Source organism: Nerophis ophidion, linkage group LG07, assembly GCF_033978795.1.
Source record: "Nerophis ophidion isolate RoL-2023_Sa linkage group LG07, RoL_Noph_v1.0, whole genome shotgun sequence".
NCBI lineage: Eukaryota > Metazoa > Chordata > Actinopteri > Syngnathiformes > Syngnathidae > Nerophis > Nerophis ophidion.
In genome coordinates this window covers 56,695,588-56,720,626 of record NC_084617.1, presented here as the reverse complement: position 1 = coordinate 56,720,626, position 25,039 = coordinate 56,695,588, and the positions used below count along the sequence as shown (strand labels likewise).

Sequence of the window (25,039 nt, the reverse complement as noted above, 5' to 3'; positions counted from 1 at the left end):
ACAGACAAATGCAGAGGAAAAAACTAAAACATAGACAAACTGTCAGGGGCAAGCCTGACAAACTTCTTGAACAGGTGGGATAGAAAATGGATGGTTGGATTAAAATGAATGACAATGTTATATATTTTGAACGTCATTTTTAACACTGTGATTACCAGCGGAATTATTCATTACTTATCATGTTAAGCAATGTCAGCTAAGATTTATCTGAGAGCCAGATGCGGTCATCAAAAGAGCCACATCTGGCTGTAGAGCCATAAGTTCCCTACCCCTGCATTAGATGAAGTATAATGGGATTATATGTAATGGGCTGGGTTCGTAAAAACTCGGAAGTAACGGGCAGTACCAGAAGCTGCATAATGTAGCCTTTATACTGCCTGCCTGAGCCTCGCCTGGGAAGAAGAGCATCTGCAGCCTGCCTGAGTGAGTCATAAGAAGAATGTAAACATTAATATAAGGAAGATTTTTTTTTCCAATAAAAAGTATTCCGACAGATTGACAACAACACCACCTGGATTCTAAATCTACTCATAATTTTCCAGAAAATATATATCTATTATTTTTTTAATTTTTACAATACATTTTTATTAAAACGTTTTTAGGCCATTTTCATGCTTACTGTGTGTATTGTATACCCACTACTATCAAAGGGAAAGGCATGATTCATAATCTAGAATTACCTTTCACGAGTTCAGAGCCAAGAAAGCAACTCACCAGCTGATGATGTTAATACAGTAGCATAAGGTAGGTTATCTCTCTCGATCAAAGTGTCTCTAAAAGAAGTTCTTTAACATTTGCGCTTTTAATAACAATATTGACAATACTTTGTTAATATTCAGGTCCCAAAATGTAAATGGAATATTGTTGGCGAATTTTGGATGTTTTTTAGTGGGTTTTATGGGCGGAATAGACGCAATGACGTCATGTCTTCATCACTCCCATGGGTGCCATTGTAAGTGGACTTCTATGTACAATATGTTTATTTACAAGTTAGAATGCATCAAAAAAATAAAGAAAATTGAGTTCTTGTCTCTCATGATTGTGAATTATCTCATTAACCCAATCATAAACCCACGCTGAATAATGGAAGCTCATTTACATTACTGCAAACTACAGGCTCAATAATGACACCTAACTTATTAAACTATACATCTCTGGCATCAGTATTATCTTTGAAATGGGAATTTGCTTTATATAGATTCTACTGGATTATGCACAATTGAAGACACCCTTAGGAGGTAAAGTCACTCAGATTATTTACTATTAATCATTACGGTTTCCTTGTTTTGCTTGTTGAGTTGAATTTGAGTTTATTTGGAACATGCATGATACATCACAATTTCCAGTTTCTCTATTCAACATTTTCAAAAAGGAGTAGGAAGAAGTAGACCTTATCAAATCCTACCCCTTTTCCTTTACATAGCAGTTGCTAAAACTTTTGTTCAATTCCTGTTCTCAATTTATTCACAATATACTCCATAAGTATTAACAATAAAAAATAAATAAATAAATAATAATTGGTGAAGTAAGTTATATTTCATATGGTGAGATTGGTCATTCCAATGTGTCCTGGGTCTTTTACGTGGCCTCCTGCCGATCGGACATGCCCTAAACACCTCCCTAGGGAGACATTCGGGTGGCATTTTGACCAGATGCCCGAATCACCTCATCTGGCTCCTCTCGATGTGGAGGAGCAGCGGCTTTACTTTGAGCTCCTCCCGGATCACAAAGCTTCTCACCCGGCGGAGGAAACTCATTTCATCCGCTTGTACCCATGATCTTGTCCTTTTGGTCATAACCCAAAGCTCATGACGATAGGTGAGGATGGGAACATAGATCCTGTAAGGGTAAATTGAGAGTTTTGCCTTCGGCTCAGATCCTTCTTTACCACAACGGATCGATACAGCGTCCGCATTAATGAAGACGCCGCACCAATCCGCCTGTCGATCTCAAGATCCACTCTTCCCCCACTCGTGAACAAGACTCCGAGGTACTTGAACTCCTCCACTTGGTGCAGAGTCTCCTCCCCAACCAGGAGATGGTAATCCACCCTTTTTACGGGCAAGAACCATGGACTCAGACTTGGAGGTGCTGATTCTCATCCCAGTCGCTCCCCACTCGGCTGCGAACCGATACGAATGCTACAAATGTTTTAAATGAAACTTTTCTCTAAGATTATATTACTCCTCTTTGTTGAGAAGAATTGGTGTATATTCTTGGATAGCAGGTTATAGTTTGCTTTGTGTATAACTTTAGCTGTCTGCAAATTCACTATGTCGTGGAATGTCAGTATTTTTGAATCAATAAATAAAGGATTTGTATGTTCTATATACACAACATTAAGTATAAGAGATATCCGATAATATCGGACTGCCGATATTGTTGGCCGATAAATGCTTTAAAATATAATATCGGAAATTATTGGTATCGGTTTCAAAATTAGCGGTATCGGTTTCAAGAAGTAAAATGTATGACTTTTTAAAACGCTGCAGTGAAATAAAAAGTAGAGAGAAGTTCAGAGCGCCAATAAACCTTAGAGGCACTTCCTTAGCCTGCCGGCCCAGTCACATAATAGCTACGGTTTTTCACACACACAAGTGAATGCAAGGCATACTTGGTCAATAGCCATACAGGTCACATTGAGGGTGGCCATATAAACAACTTTAACACTGTTAGAAATATGCGCCACACTATGAACCCACACCAAACAAACAAGACAAACACATTTCGGGAGAACATCAGCACCGTAACACAACATAGACACAACAAAACCCTTGCAGCACTAACTCTTCCAGGACTCTACAATATACCCTCGCCCCCCAAGGGACAAGCAGGAAATGAAAACAAAATAAGAGCACTGATGGGAAGTAAATACAAAACAAAGAAGCACAAACAGAAATGAGGAGACAGATATTCACATAATAAGTCTCTTATTCTTTTTAAAGGCCTACTGAAATGTGATTTTCTTTTTTAATTGGGGATAGCAGGTCCATTTTATGCATCATACTTGATCATTTCGCGATATTGCCATATTTTTGCTGAAAGGATTTAGTAGAGAACATCGACGATGAAGTTCGCAACTTTTGTTTGCTAATAAAAAAGCCTTGCCTTTACCGGAAGTAGCAGACGATGTGCGCATGACATCACGGGTTGTGGAGCTCCTCACATCCTCACATTGTTTACAATCATGGCCACCAGTAGCGAGAGCGATTCGGACCGAGAAAGCGATGATTTCCCCATTAATTTGAGCGAGGATGAAAGATTTGTGGATGAGAAAAGTGACAGTGAAGGACTAAAAAAAAAAAAAAAAAAAGACGAGGGCAATGGGAGCAATTCAGATGTTATTAGACACATTTACTAGGATAATTCTGGAAAATCCCTTATCTGCTTATTGTGTTACTAGTGTTTTAGTGAGATTATATAGTCGTACCTGAAAGTCGGAAAGGTGTGGCCACGGATGTGGTGACCGCCAGTGTCTCAGAGGGAAGCGATGTTTCTCGACGAGGCAAGGTAGCCGGGCTGAGATTTTTTTTTTTTTCCCCTCCACGGAGTAAGCATCCGACGGTCGGTGGCGGCCGGTGGGAGGACGCAAGAAAGTCCACAGCTGCAGGAAGAACGACGCAAACTCTCCTCTCATGTCTACGGTAAGAGCCGAATGTAAACAAGGAAACACCGGCTGTGTTTGTGTTGCAAAAGGCGGCCACAATTCACCGCTTCCCACCTACATATTTCTTCTTTGACGTCTCCATAATTCATTGAACAAATTGCAAAAGATTCAGCAACACAGATGTCCAGAATACTGTGTAATTATGCAATTAAAGCAGACCACTTATAGCTGTGATCAGTGCTGGATCAAAATGTCCGCTACAATCCGTGACGTCACGCCGCAACGTTTTCAACAGGATACTTTGCGCGAAATGTAAAATTGCAATTTAGTACACTAACCCGGCCGTATTGGCATATGTTGCAATGTTAAGATTTCATCATTGATATATAAACTATCAGACTGCGTGGTCGGTAGTAGTGGGTTTCAGTAGGACTTTAAGAACATTTTTATTCAGATGCGCACCGATGATAAATAAAATTCTTCTTACCATTAATGCGACTTCTTGAACAGGTACACTAGAAAATAGATGGATGGATTAAAATGTATAAGAATGTTTTATATTTTAAACGTAATTTTTAACACTGTGATTACCAGCGGAATTATTCATTACTTATCATGTTAAGCGATGTCAGCTAAGATTTTTCCGAGAGCCAGATGCAGTCATCAAAAGACTGCATAGCCATAGGTTCCCTAGAACAGTGGTTCTCAACCTTTTTTCAGTGATGTACCCCCTGTGAACATTTTTTTTTAATTCAAGTACCCCCTAATCAGAGCAAAGCATTTTTGGTTGAAAAAAAGAGATAAAGAAGTAAAATACAGCACTATGTCATCAGTTTCTGATTCATTAATTTGTATAACAGTGCAAAATATTGCTCATTTGTAGTGTTTTTTCTTGAACTATTTGGGAAACAATATATAAAAATAACTAAAAACTTGTTGAAAAATAAAGTGATTCAATTATAAATAAATAATAATAATCATCAACTTAAAGTGCCCTATTTGGGGATTGTATTAGAGATCCATCTGGATTCATGAACTTAATTCTAAACATTTCTTCACAAAAAAAGAAATCTTTAACATTAATATTTATGGAACATGCCCTGCGATGAGGTGGCGACTTGTCCAGGGTGTACACGTCTTCCGCCCGATTGTAGCTGAGATAGGCGCCAGCGCCCACCGCGACCCCAAAAGGGAATAAGCGGTAGAAAATGGATGGATGGATGGATGGATTTATGGAACATGTCCACAAAAATCTAGCTGTCTGAATATTGCATTGTTGTATTTTTTTCACAGTTTATGAACTTACATTCATATTTTATTGAAGTATTATTAAGTAAATATATTTATAAAGGATTTTTGAATTGTTGCTATTTTTAGAATATTTTTGAAAAATCTCACGTACCCCTTGGCATACCTTCAAGTACCCCCATTTGAGAACCCCTGGTCTACAACATGTTTTGCTTTGTTCATTATTGACGTCTTTCTTGCTACTTTATGTTGTATATTGTTGTTTTTTTACATGAGGTTTCCAGGTCATTTTATATTGCTTGTGCCCTGCAAAGAAACACCTGAGCCACAGGTGTTAGCGGATCGTATGACAGCTTTTGTATCGCGTGTCACACAGTACCACGGCAACTAAAGACGGCGCATTGCAACACTACAAACACAACATTCATGTACACAGGTATCCACATGTCATGTACACAGGTATCCACATGTACACAGGTGTCCACATGAACACATACACAGGTGTCCACATACATAGGTGTCCACATGTACACAGGTGTCCACATGTAAACAGGTGTCCAAATGTCATGTAAACAGGTGTCCAGATGTCATGTACACAGGTGTCCACATGTAAACAGGTGTCCATATGTACACAGGAGTCCAAATGTCATGTAAACAGGTGTCCAGATGTACAAAGGTGTCCACATGTCATGTATACAGGTGTCCACATGTACACGTGTCCACATGCAAACAGGTGTCCACATGTACACAGGTGTCCACGTGTAAACAGGTGTCCACATGTACACAGGTGTCCACATGTCATGTACACATGTTTCCACATGTAAACAGGTGTCCACATGTACACAGGTGTCCACATGTCATGTACACAGGTTTCCACATGTAAACAGGTGTCCACATGTACACAGGTGTCCACGTCATGTACACAGGTGTCCATATGTAAACAGGTGTCCACATGTACACAGGTGTCCACATGTAAACAGGTGTCCACATGTACACAGGTGTCCACATGTCATGTACACAGGTGTCCACATGTAAACAGGTGTCCACATGTCATGTAAACAGGTGTCCACATGTCATGTACACAGGTGTCCACATGTCATGGAAACAGGTCTCCACATGTACACAGGTGTCTATATGTCATGTACACAGGTGTCCACATGCAAACAGGTGTCCACATGTACACAGGTGTCCACGTGTAAACAGGTGTCCACATGTACACAGGTGTCCACATGTCATGTACACATGTTTCCACATGTAAACAGGTGTCCACATGTACACAGGTGTCCACATGTCATGTACACAGGTTTCCACATGTAAACAGGTGTCCACATGTACACAGGTGTCCACATGTCATGTACACAGGTGTCCACGTCATGTACACAGGTGTCCATATGTAAACAGGTGTCCACATGTACACAGGTGTCCACATGTAAACAGGTGTCCACATGTACACAGGTGTCCACATGTCATGTACACAGGTGTCCACATGTAAACAGGTGTCCACATGTCATGTAAACAGGTGTCCACATGTCATGTACACAGGTGTCCACATGTCATGGAAACAGGTCTCCACATGTACACAGGTGTCTATATGTCATGTACACAGGTGTCCACATGTACACAGGTGTCTATATGTCATGTACACAGGTGTCCACATGTCATGTGCACAGGTGTCCACATGTCATTTGTACAGGTGTCCACATGTCATGTACACAGGTGTCCACATGTACACAGGTGCCTATATGTCATGTACACAGGTGTCCACATGTCATTTACACAGGTGTCCACATGTCATTTACACAGGTGTCCACATGTCATGTACACAGGTGTCCACATGTCATTTACACAGGTGTCCACATGTCATGTACACAGGTGTCCACATGTCATGTACACAGGTGTCCACATGTAAACAATAGAACTGTCGCTTGGGTTCACGCTGAACCAAACAGGCTAGCTTAGTGAGCTAGCTGACGTCGTCATCCATGTTGACCGGACTTCCTCTAACACACACACACAAACACACACCTTGTAGTTGTTACAATGTTGCGTAAAGGGTGTGCTGTCGCCATTGCTAAAACATATGTCGCTTCAAGCCAAAACGTTGTGTTGTTGTGTCTGACAGCGACAGTTAGCTTGCTAGCCAGTGTCCAGCTGTAGTGACGTCACGCACATATGCCGAGACGTGACCATGACTAATATTCATGTGTGCGTTGTTTACCTGTAATAAGACAGCAGGCCGTTGCTGAGGACGAACCATCGCCGCTGGTAGCCTTTCAGGTAGTTGGTCCATTTAAAGAGCCAACCTTTGTAAGTGTCTGAGCCGGGCAGCGGGGCCGCGGCGGAGACGGATGCCGAGCTCTTGCCCTGCTCACTCATCCTCTGCTCAGCCTCACGCCGAGTCTGCGGGCTGTTAGTCGGCGGCAGGGACACCACACCCCCGGGCCCCCGCACTGGAGAGACAGCACGTCCGCTGAAGAAAAAGGGCGAAGCGGGAGGGGAGGATCCGGGACGAAGAGCAAACCCTTTTTTTTTTTTCTCTCTCTCACATGATGGTGACGGGGAGGAAGCAATATGAGACGCTTGAGCTGATGCGGACTGCAGGGATCCACGTCGAGCTGCACTGGATGGAAAGGGGGGTGTTCTTACATAAAGTCCACACTTACATTAAATATCATTCATTCGTCCCACTAGAGCAGTGTTTTCCAACCACTATGCCGCGGCACACTAGTGTGCCGTGGGATATTATGTAATTTCACATATTTGTGATTAAAAACATTTTCATAGTCTCCAAAGTATGTGTTGTTGTTGTTGTTTTTGAGTGTCGGTACTGTCTAGAGCCGTGTAATACTTTTCCATATCAGTAGGTGGCAGGCGGCAGCTAATTGCTTTGTAAATGCAGGTAAAAAGGTGTCTTATGCTCATACTTGCCAACCTTGAGACCTCCGATTTCGGTAGGTGGGGGGTAGGGGGCGCGGTCGGGGGTTTGAGCAGAGGCGTGATTGGGGGCGTGGTCGGAGTCGTGGTTGGGGACAGGCAGTGGTTAAGAGGGGAGGAGTATATTTACATCTACAATTCACCAACTCCATCCATCCATTTCTACCGCTTATTCCCTTTTGGCGCCTATCTCAGCTACAATCGGGCGGGAGGCGGGGTACACCCTGGCAGGGGCGCCGCTAGGGATTTTGGGCCCCATGAAAAGAATCTTTACAGGGCCCCTGTATCTTTACAGGACCCCTCTGTATTATAATTTCATCATCATTATGGGCCTCTCTGGGCCCCCCTCCATCATGGGCCCCTAGAATCCGTCTCCTTTACCCCCCCTTTTCGGCGCCCCAGCACCCTGGACAAGTCACCACCTCATCGCAGGGCCAACTTCACTCGAGTATTTCATATATATATATATATATATATATATATATATATATATATATATATATATCCATCCATCCATTTTCTACCGCTTATTCCCTTTCGGGGTCGCGGGGGGCGCTGGCGCCTATCTCAGCTACAATCGGGCGGAAGGCAGGGTACACCCTGGACAAGTCGCCACCTCATCGCAGGGCCAACACAGATAGACAGACTACATTCACACTCACATTCACACACTAGGGCCAATTTAGTGTTGCCAATCAACCTATCCCCAGGTGCATGTCTTTGGAAGTGGGAGGAAGCCGGAGTACCCGGAGGGAACCCACGCATTCACGGGGAGAACATGCAAACTCCACACAGAAAGATCCCGAGCCTGGATTTGAACCCAGGACTGCAGGAACTTCGTATTGTGAGGCAGACGCACTAACCCCTCTGCCACCGTGAAGCCCTATATATATATATATATATATATATATATATATATATATATATATATATATATATATATATATATATATATATATATATAACTAGAATTCACTGAAAGTCAAGTATTTCATATATATATACATATATATATACATATATATATATGAAATACTTGACTTTCAGTGAATTCACACACAACACTTACCTTTCACTATTTGAGTAACCTTTGTTCTGCCATTTGCGTACTGGCGGGAGTCACTTGCCGTCAGGTGCGCAACACCACATAAATCGTTGGCCAATTAAAAAGCAACCCCACAACGCTATAGCCAACATTCACCAGGAGATGGCGACAGACAACATAGAATCGCTCTATTACAGACGGCATCGCCATGGCTGTAACTTCCTCGTTCTTCTGCTTTGTCTCCTTGTGTGTGCAATTTTTCATTAAAATCCGTAGATGTTGTAACGTGATTGGGCAGGCAAGCTGTTTACATAGTGGGAAAGCGGACGTGAAAACAGGCTGTTCCCACTCAGGTCCGCATAGAGCTGGAGGGGGCGTGTCCTCCAGATCCGCTGAATTTTGGGAGATTTTTGGGAGAAAATTTCTTCCGGGAGGTTTTCGGGAGAGGCGCTGAATTCCGGGAGTCTCCCGGAAAATCCGGGAGGGTTGGCAAGTATGCTTATGCTTTAACCAAAAATGAACAAAAGGTGAGTGCCCTTAAGAAAAGGCTTTGCAGCTTAGGGAAGGCTATGCAGAACGAAACTAAAACTTAACTGGCTGCAAAGTAAACAAAAACAGAATGCTGGACGACAGCAAAATCTTACTGTGGCGTCCACAATGTAAATCCGAACATGAGATGACAATCAGCAATGTCCCCACAAAGACGGATAAAAACAACTGAAATATTCTTGATTGCTAAAACAAAGTAGATGCGGGAAATATCGCTCAAAGGAAGATATGAAGCTGCTACAGGAAAATACCAAAAAAATGAAAAAAGCCACCAAAATAGGAGCGCTAAAACACTACTCACAGGAAAACAGCAAAAATTCAAAATAAGTCATGGCATGATGTGACAGTACACCTACTTTGAGACAAGAGCTATATTGATGCATGTTTGGTTATGCTTTAAGGTCCATCCATTTGTCCATTTTCTACCACTTATTCCCTTTGGGGTCGCGGGGGGCGCTGGTGCCTATCTCAGCTACAATCATATCCAACAATTGCGAGAATGACTTGTTACTGTCAACTGAGTTGAGGATTTCTGCCGGTGGTGTGCCTCCGGATTTTTTCAACGCAAAAAATGTGCCTTGGCTAAAAAAAAGGTTGAAAAACACTGAACTAGAGCAGTGGTTCTCAAATGGGGGTACGCGTGCCACTGGGGGTACTTGAAGGTATGCCAAGGGGTACGTGAGATTTAAAAAAAAATATTCTAAAAACAGCAACAAAATCCTTTATACATATATTTATTGAATAATACTTCAACAAAATATGAATGTAAGTTCATAAACTGTAAAAAAAAAAAAATACAACAATGCAATATTCAGTGTTGACAGCTAGATTTTTTGTGGACATGTTCCATAAATATTGATGTTAAAGATTTCTTTTTTTGTGAAGAATTGTTTCGAATTAAGTTGATGAATCCAGATGGATCTCTATTACGATCCCCAAAGAGGGCACTTTAAGTTGATGATTACTCCTATGTGGGTAAGCAGTTTAATGATGGCAAGAGGGGCCCATGGTGTCGGTGGAGTTATGGTATGGGCAGACGTATGTTATGAACGAAACGAACACAGGTGAATTTTGTTGATGGCATTATGAATGCAGAGAGGCTGACGCCATTGCAAAATAATCATGGACAGCCGCATGTAGCTGCATGATAATATATAGCCCCACATTGTAGCACAACATTGCATGTCTCCATGTTTCAGCCTGAATGCACAGCCTCCTCTTGTAACATGATAATGCACAAACCCATGATGCCGCATGATAATACACAATGCAGAATGATAATGCACGTCCTAAGTTTGTAACAGGATAAGGCACGGTCCCATTATGCTGCATGATATTGTACAGCCCCATGTTGTAACATGACTTACAGGCACATGTTGCAGCATAATAATACAAAACCTCATGTTATAACATGTTTTTGCACAGCCTCATGTTGTAACAGGATGATGCACGGCCCCATCGTGCTGCATGATAATTCACAGCCGCATGTTGCAGAATGCTAATACACGTCCCAAGGTCGTAACAGGATAAGGCGCGGCCCCATTAGGCTGCGTGATATTGTACAGCCCCATCTATTAACATGAATATGCACGGCCCCATGTTGTGACATGATGCTGTACAGCCCCATGTCGCAGCAAGATAATACGCGACCTCATATTGTAACATGATAATGCATGACCTCGTGTTGTAGCAGGATAATACACAACCCCATGGTGCTGCATGATAATGTACAGCCCAATGTTGTAACATCATGCACAACCACATGTTATAACAAGGCAATGCACAGCCAAATTTTGCAGCATGATAGTACATAGCCTCATGTTGCAGTGATCTGTGCACAATTCCTGGAAGCAGGGGCGGTTCTAGGCATGCTTATATGAGGGGGCAGTCAGAAATGTGAAGGGGGCATCATGTGTACACATCATCCTCCAGCACTTTTTTTCCTGTGCTTATAGTAACGATGCTTTCTTCATTGAAATGGGTCTTTAGCTATGTGTCCAACCACAACCTGGAGTAGTGGATTGCACTTTGTCAGGCCTCTACCTTCAGACCTGTCCAACTTGGGTGTCCCACCTGAAGACCAAGCTCCTGCTGGTATAGCTCTTACGGTCACTGAGGCACGCAAACCCCCTGACCACAATAAGGTGGCAATCCCTCAAGGGGGGAAACATTAACAGCGCTGCCATATTTCCGACAGGGGAAACAGAAGCAGGCGTCTGGCACCACAGAATACTCTAGCCATGGTCGTGTGCGGTACCAGGCAGGATTGAATGATCTTTTGGGTAGCCACCCAGTATTGGCTGAGATGGTGCGTTGCCATTTAAGTCACTGGGTAGCTGAGCAGGCTGCTTTGGGGGAGCGCTTGTTGGGGGAACGGAGGGAGCTGGTGCAGGAGAAACAGTGCTTGCTGGTGCTAAAGGTGCAGTATTGCTAGCTGCTGTCCCTGATGTACTAGCAGTAGCATCATTGCTACTACTACATGCAGGAGCAGGACTAGACTTTTTAAATGCTCTGAAAAATGGATGTATTAGAGAGCATTAACTTTCTCTTTGTGAGCTGCTGGAAGCTGGAGCAGAAAATAAGTAAGCTTGAACAACAACAGAAAAAACCTGCTGTGATTACATGAAGAAAAACAACAACAGTACAGGACTACAGCCTGGGGCGGGGCTTTACGTAGGGGTCTGTCAGACACAGGTCACTTGTCTTCAGTTTGTCACATGCAGTGGACGTGGGCCAGGGGTGTCCAGACAGATTTCACTGGGGCACGTGCCCCACTGTTGATCTGCAGTGCCCCAGTAAAAAATTCACCAATAAAAAACAACGCTTCAGAGTTTTAAGTCTACATAACATAGACAACAGCGCACATACTACTTAGTATGGTAATTGATTGCTACTGTATTCACTCCACGAAACAATGAGCACATGGCTAATTAATATGGTAATTTATTCACGTGTGGATCGAGACTTCAGTTGAGAGAGGGAGAGAGACAGGATGTGAATCACTGCTGAGGTAGGTAACGTTAGCCAACAACAATTTGTTAATTACATTATTTTGATTTTGATTTGACTCAAACTGTAACTCCTAGATGGATTTAAGAAAGTTATTCGCCCGCAGCAGAGAAGAAGCGGCAGGAATGAGAGATGTAAGTGAAGTCCTAGCTAGTTAGGCAACATCATTGTCTTAAGTTGATGCTAAGTTAGCTAACGTTATTCCTTGTATCAAGACAAACATATTCATTTGCTGTACGAGCTGTCGGGGGAATTTCCAATGAACATGAAACATAATGTTGGTTATTGTCTGCTGGTTCTGCATCAATGATGATTTGGAGTAAGCATGTGTGAGTTGAGTGCTTCTCAAATGGTTTATCTTCAGGAAGAAAAACATTTTTCCATATCATCAAGTCGTGAGCCAAATTTTTAAATCATTCAAGTTTATTTCACAGTAAAATAGCACAGTAGACTTGTCTTGTTAATCGGTGTGACTTTGACTAAAATAATCTTGTTTTGTCACCAGAAAAATGGCTACAGCTAAAGCATCTGGTTTTGTTTCCAGAAAAAATAGTAACATTTCTGTTTTTGTTTTCAGAAAGATGGCTGAAAATATCGGGTTTTGTTGCCCCATTTAGATTTTTTTTAAATATGTTTCCATGTCTGTCCTGAGTCCTCCTCCAACTTGTTAGTCGGTTTGCCTTTTGCTAAAATACTCACTAATAGTCACTAGAAAAATAGCTAAAAATATCTGGTTTTGTTGCCACAATTTGATTTTTTTCTCCCTAAACTTTTTTTTTTCCATGCACACATCTGACTGTGACTCACTGAAAATGACACACAATGCACTTTTATGTCACGACCCAGCAGTTGGGAACCACTGGTCAACTGTATAACAGTTACTGTAATATTTCCATGTCTGTCCAGAGTGATTGACCACTTTGCAAAAATGAAAAGGTGACGTTTCAGTTTACTTCTCAGAAAATGATTCCCTGAACAAACACACAACAGTTGTTCATTTATTCTACTACTGTGGCTTTATTGTTTTGTGTATATTTTATAGTTTTGTTTATCTAAAATAGGATTAGCCACGTTGCCATAAATGGAAATTAAATAATATAAAAGAACCCAGAGATGTAGGCGTGCTTTATTTTTTGTTTTACTTTTGTAGATGTTAAATTTGCAGATGATTACTGCAATATATATTTCAAAAAGATTCATTGCTCTTCCTTTTTGCTTTTACCAGTAGCAGTTTAGAAGTCTGGAGTAAAAAAGTGCACAAGTAGGTCAAATGCATTAGTTAATTTCAGGTGGTTAATCAAAGATCCATACAACATCATCTGATATGATTTCATAGTTTAAAGAACTATTTATGTATTTTTTATGATAAATAAGTGCTAAAAATGTTTTTGCTTGCGCGCTTTGCACACTTACATGAATTATTTGTGCCCCAGGTGTGTCCCAGTACAGTATTAGGTCTAGTGACGCCTCTGGCTCAGAGCCTCCGCTGTCACTGCTCTCGTCAAGTTGTAAAAAAAAAAAAAAAAGGAACTCCGTAGCAACGAAAGTCCGCGACGATAAACATGTTTATGACAGATAAGACTGCACAAATACACCCATCCTAACAAGTATATGATAAATGTAGACAACTTTTCCTTTTCTTTTACTTTCATACTGCAACAGTGATTGGATGTTTACTGAGGGCTGAGGGGTGTGTGCGGGTGTGTGTCTGCTGCGCAGCCTGTGGAATGTTGAATACACGCACAGCGGAGGGAGGGATGGGAGGGAAGCCGACACTACTATATCGTGTGTGTCCTTTTTTCGGCGGATTTTTCCGCTAGTGCAGATAATTTTGTCAACTTGTAATGTAGTAATTTTGTGAGTTTATTAAAATTTGCGTTCTCAAATTTTGATTTGAGGGGGCAAGACATTTATTTAAGGGGGCTCTGCCCCCCCTTGCCCCTGCGTAGAGCCGGCCATGCCTGGAAGCTGAAAACACTGTGGTTTTTTCATGTCCATTACCAAAAATGTTACCCATTGAGCATGTTTAGGGTGTTTGAGAGCTACTGACATTATTCACTAGCTTTGCTAAGTCTTTGAAGAGGAGTGGACTAACATTCCACAACCTGATCAAAAATGCAAAGGTGACGTGTCAGATCTGAATTCAAATGGTGGTTGTCTGACCCCCTCAGTGCCCCCAATGCAGTAAAACGACACATTTACAAGGGGCTGTTTAAGAATGACCATCTATGCAATAATCCTGCTTTCTAATTAGCATGGCTATACACCACATCTGTGAAGTGGATGTATCATTTTGGAAAAGGAAAAGTTTTTATGACTGGAGGAGGGAGTTGTGACGGCACAGAACCACAAGGGGCCAATAATATTGCTCTATGTATTTATTATATATATATATATATATATATATATATATATATATATATATATATATATATATATATGTATATATCCATCCATCCGTTTTCTACCGCTTGTCCCTTTTGGGGTAGCGGGGGGTCGCTGGAGCCTGCCTATCTCAGCTACTTTCTGGCGGTAGGTGGGGTACACCCTGGACAAGTCGCCACTTCATCGCAGGACATATATGTATACACACACAATATAATAAGTAATGAACAATATCATTTAATTAAACAACAAAGGAATGGAGTGTGACAAAATCCAAAGGGGTGTATGGTGTAAGACTATGTGTAGGAATTACATGCTGACTGTTTACCAGAAGTGATGAGTGAGAGGCGGAAGATTAGGAGGACAAGGCAGAGCTCGGAGGTTGTGAGGCGAGCAGGAAGTCGGGGTTTAAGTGGGGCGTCACCAGGTCCGTGTCTAAAGCGAAGGGTCGAAATCCAAGAGGCAGTCCGGTAAGCAGGGGGGGAACAAGGAATGACGAGGCACACAGCAACGTCAACGGGGGAACAGAGGGCTGCAGTAGGATCGACAAGAATGATGGGAGACAATAAAAAAATGATGAGGGAAGAGAAACGGAAAGAGAGAGAGCAAAATTGCATCAATCATGTGGATCGCTTACAGTACGCCAACAGATGGTTACGTTCCGGCGAGGGATGGCAGGTTGTGCAGGCTTGTGAAGGCAGGTCTGATCATCGGCTCCAGGTATGCAGATAACCGACGATTGATTACAGCGCTTCGCTGCGGCCGGTCTGGGGCGCGCTTTGTGCGCTCTCGGTGCAACACACAGAAGAATGCGCACTGACGCGCGCCTAGACCATGACAAAAGTGCTCACTAACAAAGATTTAGTAACCGATTTGTTAAAGCTATTTTAACAGACTTTTTGTATACATTGAAAATGTTTTGGATCTTCAAAGAACAACTCCTTTAAAGGCCTACTGAAGCCCACTACTACCCACCACGCAGTCTGATAGTTTATATATCAATGATGAAATATTAACATTGCAACACATGCCAATATGGCCTTTTTAGTTTAATAAATTACAATTTTAAATTTCCCGGGAGTTTCGTCTTCGAAACGTAGTGAAATGATGACGTGTACGCAAGACGTCAGGTTTTAGGAAGTATGAGCGCTGCGCACACACACAGCTAAAAGTCGTCTGCTTTAATGGCATAATTATACAGTTTTTTGGACATCTGTGTTGCTGAATCTTTTGCAATTTGTTCAATTAATATTGGAGAAGTCACAGTAGAAAGATGGAGTTGGGAAGCTTTAGCCTTTAGCCACACAAACACACGGTGATTCCTTGTATAAAATTCCTGGAGGTGAAACTTTCCTATAGATCAGAGCGCGGTCAAGTCAACATGGATCCTACTGAATGTCAACCAGCAGGTTTTGGTGAGAAAGTTGTGGTTAAAAAGTCAGTTCTTACCGGAGAAAAGCTGAGCTTGTGCCGTCCATAGCTGCCATCGACTCCCCTGAGACACTGCGTGTCAAGACACCCGTGGAGACACCCTTCCGACTATCTGATACTATTTAATCTCACTAAAACACTAGCAACACAATAGAAAGATAAGGGATTTCCCAGAATTATCCTAGTAAATGTCTCTAAAAACATCGGAATCCGTCCCAATGCAATCGTGTTTTTTTTTTTTTTGTAGTCCGTCGCTATCAATATCCTCAAACACAAATCTTTCATCCTCGCTCAAATTAATGGGGAAATTGTCGTTTTCTCCGTCCGAATAGCACTTTTTGTTGGAGGCTCCCATTAAAATCAATGTGAATATGTGAGGAGCCATCAACATGTGACGTCATCGTCTGCTACTTCCGGTAGAGGCAGGGCTTTTCTCTAGTTGCAAACTTTATCGTGGATGTTCTCTACTAAATCCTTTCAGCAAAAATATGGCAATATCGCCAAATGATCAAGTATGACACATAGAATGGACCTGCTATCCCCGTTTGAATAAGAAAATCTCATTTCAGTAGGCCTTTAAAGATGGAAGCAAAAACAAAACCTTTTGCTTTGATATTTATTAGTGGTGGTATAGTTTAATATCTGTAAAATGTAGTACAGGCTCATGGTGTTGTTGACCATAATCACTCAAAAAGAGAATTTACACCAGTTTGCACACTACCTACTAAAATTAATGATCTGTGCTAAAAATCGAGTAATATAACAAAGAGCACGAATAAATTCCAAATCCAATTAGGACCCACTAATAACGTTGCTCTACCACTAGATGGCAGTATTGTCATAACAAATGAGAGGCAATGAGAAGTCAAAGTAAGGTTATTGTTCCCAAATGCATTTAATCCATCACATTTCAAAACAATACAATACTAGAACAGAAAAAGAAATACAAGTCTGATACAAAAAAAAAAATGTAGCCCTTTTTATTTGGAAACAGACAATCTGATCATGCTACACTGGGTTGCTGCTACATCTTATTTTTTACTATTTATATAGCTATAGAAAACCAAAACTACTAAAACAGCCATCTAGATGTCATCTAGAAGGGTGAACACTACATCTTGAAGCTTGTGCTCCTCACATGCCAGTGTAAAACCACCACATTCACTCAAAGCACGTGTTACAAAACAGTCACAATATCACATTTTCACATCAGTGCAATTAAAACCTGACCTGTTGGAGCTAGTACCAACCATAGCATGCAAGGTAATTATCCTATAAATCCCTCTCGAGTCGTCGATTGAGTGCGGCCGTAGATCTCACATGATGACCTCTGTGATCCTGCTCAGAAAAGCTTTATTAAGGTTCTGTGTGTCTGCAGCACACGTGCGGGTTTGTTTGGTTGAAGTCTGCTGCAGCATTTTAAAGTGGGAATGACTGGATTTGGGTGTTATGGTGGCATTTTTATCATAAACCAGCGGTGGCTCGGCACCTCTGGGGGAATTATTGCTCCTTCAAACATCTGTCCCTCATTTTGCTCTTTCTGTCCTCTGTTTGAATGTCAGTGATCAAGCCTGCCTCTGTCTTCTTCACACACACACACACACACACATACACACAAACACACACACACACACACACACACACACACACACACACACTCTTGTATTTGTCACCTTCTTGAGACCTCCGAAAAATGGCTACCTCTAGTCTTGTAATAAAAGTCGTCCTTTTACTTAACGCAACTCAAAATTTTACAAGAAAAATGGAACATTTGTGCGATATTATGATACAAATTGGAATTTTACTCAATGACAGTCGCAAATTTACGAGAAAAGCTTAAAATCTTGGCAATTTAATGAAAAGAGTCATAATTTTACTCTACAAAAATTGGTACTTTAACTTTATCTTTAATTTTATAAGACAATGTTCAAATATTATAATAATAATTTTGGCAAAATTGTGACATAAGTTATAATTTTTCTCAAAAAAATGGCAACCAAAAACTTGGCAATATTGTGATAAAAGTCAGAATTTTACATGACAAATGTCACCGTTTTGCATTAAAAACTAATAGTTTTACGAGAAAATATTGCAAAATTACAGAAACAGAAATGATGTGAGAAAATTTTCCCAATTTTATAAGAAAAAAGTCGACACATTATGAAAAAAAGACTGCTTTTAGTCAATTATTAAGATTTTTTTTGTTTGTAACAGTTTTTTAAACGTCATTATTTTCTTAAAGTTATTACAGTATGTCTCTATATACATATATTTTAAAACATTTTTTTAATTTATTTTGGCCAAGGGGGGCATATTTCAATTTCTTACACACACTTGTTATTTCATATGTTGGCCAAAGGATAGCACTTAAAAAAATTTAAACACACTTGTTATTTCATATGTTGACCAGAGGGGGAGCACTTTTAAAACTGACACACTGTCAATTTGAAAAATCCTTCGTTTTTGGGACTATCATCATTTTGATAGATTTCACCACCAGGGGTGCAATTGAGATCTCTATATTTTTGTTTTTTGTAATGTATTAAGGCCGATGACAAACAAGTCACGGACCACAGATGGCCCCTGTACCGCACTCTGGGCAACCCAGCTGTAGAAGTAACTGTTAATGGCCACAATAGTCTTAGTGCTGTAGTGTATTTGCATTTGTTCATCCTATGGTCACATATGAGATGAGGTTTGTTTTACGTCAGCACCGGAAGTCGTAAAATCAGCTGTTCACCTGGTGGGTTTTTTTCTGGAATGAATATGGAAGTCCTTCTTTAGCTGCTGTCTTGTTTTATCATATATTGCTGCCTTTGCACCCGTCAATGTTTACTTTTGTATGCACACTAAATCAACAAAAAAATCCTGACTTTGGAGCAATGTTCACAGACTAATATTTGGCTCTCTATTAGATGCAATGGTTTTCCGTTTTCCTAACTTGATCACCGGTCCTCATATGGAAGGCACTTTTCCTTGTTGATGTCTCAAGAAGGGTGGAAATACAAGAACACACACTCACTCACACACACACACACACACACACACACACACACACACACACACGCACACACACACACACACACACACACACACACACACACACACACACACACACACACACACACACACACACATGTTGTACAAAACCCGCATGCAGCGCCTCATTTCAGGTTCTGCAGCCTCCCTTGCGTTATTGTATTCACCCGCCACTGAGGGTGTGTGTGTGTGTGTGTGTGTGGGGTGTGTGTAATAAAAAGGGGTGGGTTGGGGTGTGCTGGCCCTACAAGTACATCATGATAAGGGACTGCAGCAGCGTTTTTACGCTGTGAGACAACTATACGACACTTTTAGCCTAAACCAGGGCTATTCAACAGGCCACAGGGAGGTTCAAATCTGGTCCAGGAATGCTATCAGGTCACTCTGACCTAAAACCAATATTCTTGAGACAAACCCTAACTCTCCCGAGTTCAATCCAAAAATTCAGCAAAAGAAAAACAAAACAGTGATGTGCCGATCAATCGGCCGAGAACGTACATGATTGCCATTGATACCAGATCGCAAACGCCAATCCCCTCTGGCTAAAATTTCATTTATTTTTAGTCCCCCGAGCCGACAAGTCGCGAGCAGATAATTATGTATCTCCATCCACAGTGTGGAGCCGCTCCCCTAAGTTAATGAAAACCACCGCCATTACGGCAAACAAACAGATTTTCTTCATATGTTATGTACACACCGTCAGCAAGCCAGGAGCAGGCATGCTGATAGCTAAGCTAAGCGCTAAATTAGCCGCTAAGCTAGCTAGAAACAACAGAAGAAATAAGCACTAAGTTTAAGAAGTAGAAAGTAAACACTTATTAACAGGAAACAAGTAGATTAATATGACTCTAGAGAGAGGATAATACGAAAACTGTTGCTGTGTCAGTATTGTCACAGTCAGTACATATAAGTAGAGAGCGGATTGATCATAAATGGGTGGTATTGACACAAAGGGTAATATAAGTATATCATCGATATTTATTTTATTTGATCAAAATAATGTTTTTTAAATGATTTTGGTAATGTTTACAAATGTAACTAAGTAAGTCCCTGGACACAGTAGGACTTGAAGGACATAGCTGATTTAAGTGATTAGTAGCTAGTACGGTAGGTTTAGTGGTTGTGTAAAAGTGACTTTGTTTTGCTCAAACAATTGTATGTAATAAAAGAGAATAATAGTAATGGATTTATACATAGCTTTTCTAGACAAAGCGCTTTACAGTGACAACTGAGAACCCATCACTTCATTCACACTTTGATGGTGGTAAGCTACATTTGTAGCCACAGCTGCCCTGGAGGAGTCTGACATTCATTCACATTCAAACAATGAGAGACAAGGTCGCTGAATTGACGGAAGCCGGATTCGCACCAGGAACCCTTAAGGTGCTGGACAGCTGCTCTACCATCTGAGCCACGCCGGCCTTTATATAATGGAACTCGTTTGAATATTGTGCTGATATTGTTAGACTATCAGTAGCACTTACCATGACTAAATTGGGAAAAATTACAGTTAATACATCTGATCGGTATCAGTCGATCTAATGCATTGATCGAAATCGGCAGCTTGAATCCCTGATCGGAACATACCTAGATATAATAAAAACACCAGCGTGTCCTGTATAGAGGAAGTTAGATCATTACAAGCATATTGGCATTTAGACATTTTAACCTCCTCAGGGCTGTCAAACTCATTTCATTTTTATTTTCATCATGGGCCACATCGCAGTCACGTAAGCACTTAGGGGGGCGCTTCATACCACCCAGTCCCACCAGGATTATGCAATATTGCGATTGTGCCAATTCACGGCAATTCAACCAATACCAGCAAATTATTGCTTGGCCTCGCATTTTAGCCTAATCACTGCACTTTTTAGAACTGCAGCAAAATATGGCATTTTAAGTCATGCCGTTCACAAAGAAGTGTGCAAAATCCTGCAGGGGCTGATTTTTTCTTACAAAATTGCCCTTAGATTTGATTATTATTATGTACCAACAAACTGATGGAAGACTTGCTTTGGAATTGGAGTGGAAAGTGAGCAGATATTTTAGTTTAGCTAGTGTAGAATATAATTTGAAAAGGGTTTCAATGACAAATAAATGAAACTTGAAATTGCTTGTTGTATCAAATAATATTGAGTTAAGAACTGCATTTGCGTGCATTAAATTTTTTTTCCCGTCAGAATTTAAGTACCATATTTTTCGGACTATAAGGCACACTTAAAAATAATTTAGTATTTCTAAAAAAATGACAGTGCACCTCATTTTTGAGGAAATCAAATGATTTTCAAGTGTGCCTTGTAGTCCGAAAAATACGGTAATTAAATTCTGACGGAGAAAAAAAATGAGTAATTTTAGCCTAATCCCTGCAATTTTTAGAAATGCAGCAAAATATGGCATTTTAGGTCACGCCGTTCACAAAGAAGCGCGCAAAATCCTGGAGGGGCTGATTTTTTCTTACAAAATTGCCCTTAGATTTGATTATTATTATGTACCAACAAACTGATGGAAAACTTGCTTTGGAATTAGAAAGGAAAGTGAGCAGATATTTTAGTTTAGCTAGTGTAGAATTTGATTTGAAAAGGGTTTCAATAACAAATTAATAAAGCTTGAAATTGCTTGTTGTATCAAATAATATTGAGTTAAGAACTGCATTTGCATGCATTACATTTTTTCTGTCAGAATTTAAGTACCGTATTTTTCGAACTATAAGGCACACTTAAAAATTATTTTGTTTTTCTCAAAAATTGACAGTGCACCTAATTTTTGAGGAAATCAAATGATTTTCAAGTGTGCCTTGTAGTCCGAAAAATACGGTAATTAAATTCTGACGGAGAAAAAAAAAAAGTAATTTTAGCCTAATGCCTGGAATTTTTAGAACTGCAGCAAAATATGACATTTTAGGTCATGCCGTTCACAAAGAAGCGTGCAAAATCCTGGAGGCGCTGATTTTTTCTTACAAAATTGCCGTTTGATTTGATTATTATTTTCATTATGTACCAACAAACTGATGGAATACTTGCTTTGGAATTGGAGAGGAAAGTGAGCCGATAGTTTAGCTAGTGTAGAAATATAATTTGAAAAGGGTTTCGATGACAAATTAATAAAGCATGAAATTGCTTGTTGTATCAAATAATATTGAGTTAAAAACTGCATTTGCATGCATTAGATTTTTTTTCTGTCAGAATTTAAGTACCGTATTTTTCGGACTATAAGGCACACTAAAAAAATAATTTAATTTTCTCAGAAATCGACAGTGCACCTCATAACATGGTGCCCTAAATATTCTGGTTGTGCCTACCGACCTCGAAGCAATTTTATTTGGTACATGGTGTAATGACAACTGTGACCAGTAGATGGCAGTCACACATAGGAGATACATGTGGATAGCAGGTTGACGTCTGTTCAATAAATGACACGCACAAGAACCCGTACACAAGCAAGACCAAAACTTTGACGTTTCATTGAGAATATAGAACATTACACACGGCGCTCAACAATTTGTCAAAATGTTTTACCACAACTTTGGTAAGCTGATGGATTGTTAGAGCATTACGACTACCGTAGTCAGGCGCACTGTGATTCAACATACGGGTTTTGTTATTGAGCGTGTATAAGGACCCCGAAATGGCACCTATTAGAAGGCATTATCTGCCGTTTTGTCTCGGCTTATTATGCAAAACCAACTTTTTTACTTAATGGTGCCTGCTTAAGTGTATTTGGGATCTGCACAAGTCCCAAAAGTTTGCGCACTTCCGCCATTGTAGTCTGTGCTGACAACGTTGTCAATGAGCTCCTTCTTTTTCTCTATCCTCTTGTTGTGGGGCACTAATTGCCATTTGTAATATAAAATAGTGTACAGTTCTGACTTATATCTGTCATTACACTGACCATGGAAGCGCTAAAAATCACCGGTACAACACAGATGACAGGGAGAAGACGCTGTCAAAGAGGAGACATGTAAATAAGACCGTCCACAAAACGGCGCATCCTGAAGAGACGGAGTGTCCACTGCAGTGGACTTTTTTTTTGTTTTCTTCCGAAATTTGTAACGCTCACAAAAACAAATGTCCACTGCAGAGAATGCTGGTTCTCAAAATAGTGACGGGAGAAATCAGGTCTTTAGCTTTTTGAAAAAGTGGCCGTTAGAACGATTTAGTTGAACAGCCCTGGTCTAAAAAGAAACCTCTTCATGGGGGCAGTATGGACAGGAAAGAAAATAAAGGACCTAGATATACAAACGTCAACTTGCAATGATCTCTTTTTTGTTCCGTTGTCTCCTCGCTGGATAGGACGCAATCCAAAGGAAGACTCAACAAATATTGCTGCCTCGCCGTTTTGAGTCTCACACAAAAACTGCTTCCCCTCCAGTCGGTTCCTTGATGCAACGCCAGGACCGGCTAGTGGTCGTGAGGGACATCGTGTACAGCGCAGCTCGAGATAAATCTCGTTATGAAAAAAAAATCAAGCTCAGTAAAGCAGGAGGCCACGGGGTATTTTGTTTCCAGCCATTTAGATCAAGAAGAAGTCCTTTGCCCCTCCCCACCGGCCCAGGGTTACATGACCGTGCAGCGGTTCCTCTGCAGCGCCCCCTGCAGACGGATAGAGGTGTGATTCTGTCGCAGGCCCCGAGCCACGGCGATGCCCAGCAGCTCTTTGAAGAGCAGGACCACGTGCCAGTTGTACTTGGCCGAGCATTCCACGTAGCCGCACTTCCAGGTCTTCTTGACCAGGACCGACACGGCCCTGCGAGGCATGAAGCGCTGGCGCTGCAGATCCCGTTTGTTGCCCACCACCAGGATGGGCACTTCGCTGCTGCTGCCTTCCCTGCACACACACACACACACACACACACACACACACACACACACACACACACCCACACACACACACACACACACACACACACACACACACACACACACACACACACACACGTGTTAGCATGTGTGGTGCTGCTGGCTGCTTGTGCGGTGCAAGAAGATCATTTATTCCAGCTTTCCTGCTGAGGTGTGAGGGGGCGGATTGGAGGATTAGAGCTCATGCATGGACTCGTGGGGGCGGGGGCTCCCAACCATGCCGTGTACTAGTACTGCTTGCAAGCACTTTGGAGTGTCAAAAGATATTTGACATGTAATAAATGAGTGTGTGGAGATGTGTGTTTGGAAAGCACAGCTTTCATGTAAACGTCATTTCCTGGCCATCACCTGCGATGTGGACTTAATTGAAAACAAGTTCGATCGCCCTGAGATCTCCCGTCCAAAGGCAAAACCTAGTAACTCACTTCTAGCTGATTTTGAGAAAACAAAGGAAAACCAATCCATCTTGATGCTGTCTTACAAAGATCTACAAAGTCATCAAACGTATACATGTTTTCTTGAGCTTTCATTTTCTTGCCGATTGAGCCATGGATTGAATCTGCTCTCATGAACGTGTGCCCTTTCTCCAGATATTTTATCACAATCTCGGGTGGGCCCCATTCTGCGTTTGCACATTGGGCAAGAGCCGTGTACAGAATCCAATTTTTGTTTTGACCTCCACAGTTATCTGCCCAAAAGAGTATGCAAGGGGAAGAATCAAGAACAATACATTTAATGAAGGTGCTTGCAACGTCCTGGGGCAATCTTCCAAATATCCCCTTGTGCCATAATATCACATAATCAGGTTGACCGTCGGCCCCCATTCGTGCAAATGTCTCATTAAAGACAATAAGGCGACTGACAAAGAAGCTTCGATTGGTCCCTTGAGATACTAGGTTTTTCTGTTGTATCTACGCGGTTATGTGGTAGTTGCTA

General features: G+C 41.2%; 2 protein-coding genes across 3 annotated transcripts in view; both read right to left on the bottom strand.

Annotated features, from left to right (window-relative positions):
• osbp2b (oxysterol binding protein 2b) overlaps positions 1–7,490 on the bottom strand; it is an 82,835-nt gene extending 75,345 nt beyond the window's left edge. Inside the window, exon 1 of one of the 2 annotated variants that reach the window (XM_061906599.1) lies at positions 7,074–7,490. In XM_061906599.1, the coding sequence (XP_061762583.1) occupies positions 7,074–7,231 (158 nt within the window). In that variant the 5' untranslated portion in view covers positions 7,232–7,490. The remainder of the gene's footprint in view (positions 1–7,073) is intronic. The other variant, XM_061906598.1, reaches the window with a different exon arrangement.
• A 9,398-nt stretch (positions 7,491–16,888) lies between these two features.
• Positions 16,889–25,039, bottom strand: part of rasl10a (RAS-like, family 10, member A) — an 83,486-nt gene continuing 75,335 nt past the window's right edge. The window contains exon 4 of the mRNA XM_061906597.1: positions 16,889–24,071. Within this exon, the coding sequence (XP_061762581.1) occupies positions 23,801–24,071 (271 nt within the window). The 3' untranslated portion in view covers positions 16,889–23,800. The remainder of the gene's footprint in view (positions 24,072–25,039) is intronic.